Raw genomic sequence first — 6,000 nt, forward strand, 5'->3', positions numbered from 1 at the left:
ACGAACAAATTGTACATATTGCAAACACCTCATTTGTAGTCATTAGAAGTAAATATTACTTTTGTTGTCCCTTAGAAAAAAACTGGGTACTACAATTATTTGTAGTTGCTGAAAATATTTGCAATATTTTGTCTCTAACTTTTGTATTCTTATTTAAGAAAGGAATCGCATATTAAATCTGTAACGGAAATAATGACGTCGTGGTAATTAGTCTAAGTAATCCCCGTCCATTATTTGACTTAACCTACATTGTTGACGTGTCGTGTGAGTAAAGTATACCAAAATTGTAGTATGACTAAACATACATTGTTCACATTTCAATATATCGTGATATTATCGAGTTTTGTTTCGGCTTGTATTTAGGTTGTTTCAAATAATCGATCAGTATCTACGTGGGCAACATTATTAAGTGTCTTAGAGTTTCAATTATGTTTTTTATCTGATAGAGTAGTTGATTATTTTGGCTTTGCACAAGGATTTTTAATTAAGAAATCATTTGTTGTTTGTCAAGTTATTGCAATGTACAGTCTAGGTACACACTGAACACCTGGTAAATGTTGACATTTGAAATGCAGCATCGTACTATTTGTTTCTATCGGGTAAGTACTATCAACATTTGAATAATTACATTGATAACCGTACCTGTTATCCCACAGAATAGAACAATAGATAGTGTAACGTGAAAGAATAAAAAATGTAACATATAACAGGAAAAAAAGAGAAATATACTGACAGTATAAACAATATGTATGATGTATATACTTAATTGACGTTTTGTATTAATAATTTTGCAGGGTAATAAATGTACATATTTATAATAATGCATTAAACAGTATTTATATAACTGTTAAGATGCTACGGTTATGTATTAGCCTTTAGACATTTTCCTATCAAAAAATTACAGGGCGAAGATCAATCAACATCGACCGAGGGAGATATTTGTGTTCCTTAAATCATATTATCGATCAAACAAAATGCCATAATTATTTTGCTTACATTTCGTTATCAAAACTAGAATAACATAGTGCGTCAGCGTGCAGCGTAATGTTGAAACCATGACTTTCAAATCATATATGATTCTTAAATATTCCAGACAGCGTAAGAAAAATCTATGAACAAACAATAGAACCTGATTAGTATATAATTTAACCTGAATGGTACACGTTCCCTGTAAGGGTTTTACCACATTTTGTGATCCCGGCGGTGGAATATCCCTATCCTACATACACACATAATGAAAGAGTATTTCTTTATTATATGACTACATATATGACGTCAGGGCTGTTATTGAAATTACATTAATTGTTTACAGCTATTTTGGATCGATGTTGATCTCGACTGCCATGACATGGCGTTGTTTCATTGGAGGCAATATTTACTGTGATTTTGGCAACTTCATGTGTGGACCAGCGAACAGTGACTCGATACGAGTATTCGATCATTTCTGTGACATGGGATTATATGTGTTTGACCGGTTTTCTTGATGGAATGACGAAGGTAGGTCCGTCGATAACGACGATCATATTTGAAAGATAGGATGACAGTTAGTTTTTACTCTACACAAATATAGGCAATCAAAACAAATATTTCTTTTCTGATATGAACATCGATGGGTGTCATTTTTACGGAATGTTCGTTAATTTAAGAGCCAGAAAACGTCTAATTCCAAATACACAAGTTACTGAGCAGGTCTAGAGTTAACAAAATTTCAAGCCCCTGTGCTGAGGCAGACGGAACCATTTTATCGGATTAGGTGTTTGACATTTTCTTAAAACTGTTTTATTTATGGCTTTTATTCAAGTTCCTATCATTGCCCGCTGATTATGTGGGTTTGCAGGTTTTTAATGGCAAATGACACACCTGTAGGGTAGGCCAGTCTACTATACCATTACAACAAGAGCTATTGGAGAACAGCAAAGCTCGTCTCTCAAATGTTTGTCAATAAATAATTAAAATGTATTAATTGAAATGGTTTTCGCAAATTGCATTAATAATATTTATATTGTTTACTTGATCAAATTATGTTATGTGAATTCATGCAACTTTCCAAACCATGCCAATTTATACATATATAAATTATTTATTGACAAACATTTGGGAGACAAGCTATGCTGTTGTAGATTAAAACGAATATATTAAATACAAATTTAATTACTTTTGGACATATTTCATAATTTTTTGACAAAATATTATCCTAATGAGAGTTGTCTGCCTTGAATAATGTGGACCGGTATAAATTGTCTAATATGAGCATTTTCACATTGTTTCATTTTCAGTTTCAACCCAAGAAGGGATAGTGTAACTCCATAGGGACTCTTTTACCAAATATCAGCACCCTAGTACAATAATAAAGTGATGTATTAATACCTTTCAACACTTACACCACAAAAACCTCCACGCAAACATTTTTCTAAGTCAAATATTTTTCAAAAATCTGCTTTTTCCCCCCCCCCCCCCCCCCAAAAAATCGTTTAGTTTAACTCCGGCAGGGGATAGTTTGACCCCAACAAGGACCATATTACCATAAATTACTATGCCTTTCAACACTTGCACCAAAACCAACGCCGACGCCGGAGTGACGACATAATCTCTCACTCTTCTTCGAAGAGACGAGCTAAAAAGCATGTAGGCCTAGTATTCAGTACAGTAACGGAGTGATATTCACACTCAGATGAAACGTCTAATCGTTAACCATGTAATCATATCGGTTTATTCTTAGTATGATATACATATATTTATCTGACATAATTTATCTATTTTTATAAATAAGGCCAATGTTTTAAACCCGACACTGCCGATAAGCATTGTCAGACCTGTAAACACAAGCAGACGACGTTGTGAACCCCCCCCCCCCCCCCCTTTCCTCCTTGAATGAAGATTAATCCGCGCACTTGAAATTCAATTTGAACAGCACGTGCACTGCACGTCACGAATAAAAATTAGTGCTTAACTTTAAGGGAGTATGTACATGGCAAACTAAAGTGCTTAGGCAGGAATTGTGACAACTTCTCTGAAAGATTTATTATAGAAGAAATCCACAGAATTTCGTGAATGTACAGTATATACAATACATGTTTGTGAACATTTGTCAAAATATCGAGAAGATGATAAAGATTGCAATATATAGCTATAGTATAACTTACACATTTGTGCCATTTACCAAGGTTACACACCGAGCGGTTGTTGGATATGACATCAATATGTATTTTTCACCAATTGTTGAAACATTACGAAAGACGCATTTTGTTGTCCTTGAGAATCAGAGCGGTATAAAGCAAAGGTGACTTCTTTGGAAATGCTTTATTAACGTTTGAAATGCCGGAATGCTTATAGCAGTACCCAGAACGTTATGTTAAAATTGTTAAAACGAATTAAACAAATCGTATTTATCATAGTAGGTCAGATAAGATTAAACCAACAGTAATGAACTGACAGCAGACTGGGTGAGGTTAATCTTCAAATAAACAAAAGCGGTAGACGTAAATGTTGTAAAACATATAGCTTTTTCTACCAACAATTTATTGCAAAATTAAGACTTATCTATATTTGTTGTAAGCAATATTAATTAGTGTATAAACATCGTTATTTTAGAGATGAAATAATTGAACGATTATTTTAGTGTTAACATGAAGAATAACTTATTTTCAACGATCCAATAAAGTCTGGAAGTTTCACAGATTAACATTGTAATGATGTTATGACAAAGCCATTTTATCTAACTCAAAACGGATGATAAGAAAGTGGTCGCTTTAATTTAAAATACGTTATTGGCTACCACGACTTTGTAGGAGAAAAGGAGTTTTTACCTCGTTTGGGTCTGCTCCTTTTTCCAAAAGTTGTCGAACTTTGGATATATTTCCAGATCCAGCAGCTTGCCGCAATTCCCAATTGAACTGAATAATAACAAATAACCGACTACATACATTCAGATGTTACAATTTGCAATGTAATAATTGAAATAATTTTGATGGTCGCAAATAACGAAGTATCAATTTTAACAGTTAGACAACACAAAACAGACTGGTATCAGCATTGTGCTATATCGAGCGCATGGACACATAACTATCGTAAGGCGTTCCTTTGACTCTTAATCTATGACAATTGAGGATAGGTTCCGGGCTGTCAAATACTTTTAAAATTTTCAAACAATTGTTTCTTTACTTACTTCTTTTCAGAATTCGCATCCAAAAATGAAAGTACGACAATGAAGTTATACATTTCTAGAACATCACATCAATCCTCAACTAATCTGCGACTAAATTGCACATTATTACACTTGTTCTCAGGCTTTTAACATCGCGTGTACATGCACAGGGGTTCGGTTTTAGATTGTGAGTAATTTATAACTTCAGTGAATAACCAAGCTCTCAGGTGACCGAATCACACACATACTTTACCAAATTAAATACAATTCCAATTGAATTTGTATTACTAGGGATATGGTATTTTTTTATCATAAAATAACAAATATTTGTTATTAATGAGTATTTTATCTTGAAAATGTTGTATTAATGTAGATCAACATCGTATTGTCAAAACATTGTTTTAAACTTAATTTTGTAATGCCTTGGCTACGAGAGTAGCTGACTGACTGCTGTAACGACAATTTTCGTTACATTTTCGGTCATCGTTATTCTAGTTTGCTTTGCAATGCACCAGTCATTTCACTCGAACGAATCTAATGGTACCTTTAAGTACAAGCTTGCTAAATATGAGTGAGGTGTAATCAAATATGATTGGTCTTGTTTCCATTTTGTCTAATTTATTATTTGAACATGTATGATTTGGTCAGTTTTTTGTTATCATTACGACCAACATTTTCTAAGAAATCAGTGTTGTATCAAGCCATGTCTCTTGACGCATTAATGAGACACTGATGTATTTTAAGCAGAGACTAAAGGTCACGAGGCTCTCGGCCGGAAGAACGTTTCTTGTCATTTATTAGCTTAGTACGTTTACTTATTTTGATTTACTATAACTCGGAATGCTGTTGGACAGGTTATTTGTAGTCTGCTTCGATTCCCTTTATTATGTTGTAATACACAGCACAGTATATAATATCAAGTTTAGGAATAGACGATAACTCCTAACATCCTAATTAGGCGGTACATTGGCATAGAACTTAAATGATATGATAAATCACTAGATCAGCCACAAATTCTAGTCTAGTTTTATTTCTGTATATCGAGGTCTAATGATCTGGTGTTTCTTCTATTTCTGAATTTAGTGGCCACATATATACAATTGTACATCAGTGTTCAAAGATGTAGATTACACACACATACATATGTTCAGCTGTAGCTACGAACAATCCGGTGTATGATGCTGTGCTTTACGACATGTTTCCTATAGTCTAAATTATACAAAAACGTACAACTGTACTTTAATACACTTTTATTATGATAATGATAGACGTTAACATGACAGAGGCGTGTGGAATTTTTATTACACAAAGACATGGATACGAAACACCAAGTACGAAATAATACTTAATACGAGCTGTAACGGGAGAGGATGATAGGACATGCTACCCCCTCTTTACTAGTATATCTAAGCATCTATATAGCAGTACCCCCTCTTTACTTGTATACCTAAGCATGTATATAGCAGTCTTTAATCAGTTAATCCGGGTTTAAATACAAAAACGCATTCTTCAAAAGTCGCACGCAATGTTAGAACTCGTCAAATACACAAATTTCTACGTGTAATAGTTTTGCTGAAGAAGTATAACATTTTACCGAATATTTGTGGGTCGTATATTGTCATTATTAATAAAATAAAAAAAAACAATTGATCTTCTTCAATAACAGTTAACAAGTTGCCTGAGACCTATGAGGCCATTGACCTCTTGTTTTTGCAATGGAATGACAACACCTTGAATGCAATTCCAAAAATATGCAGACGATCATTCGTCCTTCAATCAATAAACATAATCAGATATGACATTCTCAATAAAAGTGCATGAAATTAAGACAAGATCTAAAAATGTAAAGAACCAAC

At 33.5% G+C, this 6,000-nt stretch overlaps 1 protein-coding gene across 1 annotated transcript in view; it reads right to left on the reverse strand.

Annotated features, from left to right (window-relative positions):
* Positions 1-4,628, reverse strand: part of LOC117334821 (ankyrin repeat domain-containing protein 50-like) — an 83,908-nt gene extending 79,280 nt beyond the window's left edge. Inside the window, exons 1-2 of the mRNA XM_033894639.1 lie at positions 4,593-4,628; positions 3,807-3,893 (exon numbers count right to left, since the gene is read on the reverse strand). Coding sequence (XP_033750530.1) covers positions 3,807-3,893; positions 4,593-4,628 — 123 coding nt within the window. The remainder of the gene's footprint in view (positions 1-3,806; positions 3,894-4,592) is intronic.
* Between the last annotated feature and the right edge of the window lie 1,372 nt (positions 4,629-6,000).

This window comes from Pecten maximus, chromosome 9 (genome assembly GCF_902652985.1).
Source record: "Pecten maximus chromosome 9, xPecMax1.1, whole genome shotgun sequence".
Classification (NCBI taxonomy): Eukaryota; Metazoa; Mollusca; class Bivalvia; order Pectinida; family Pectinidae; genus Pecten; species Pecten maximus.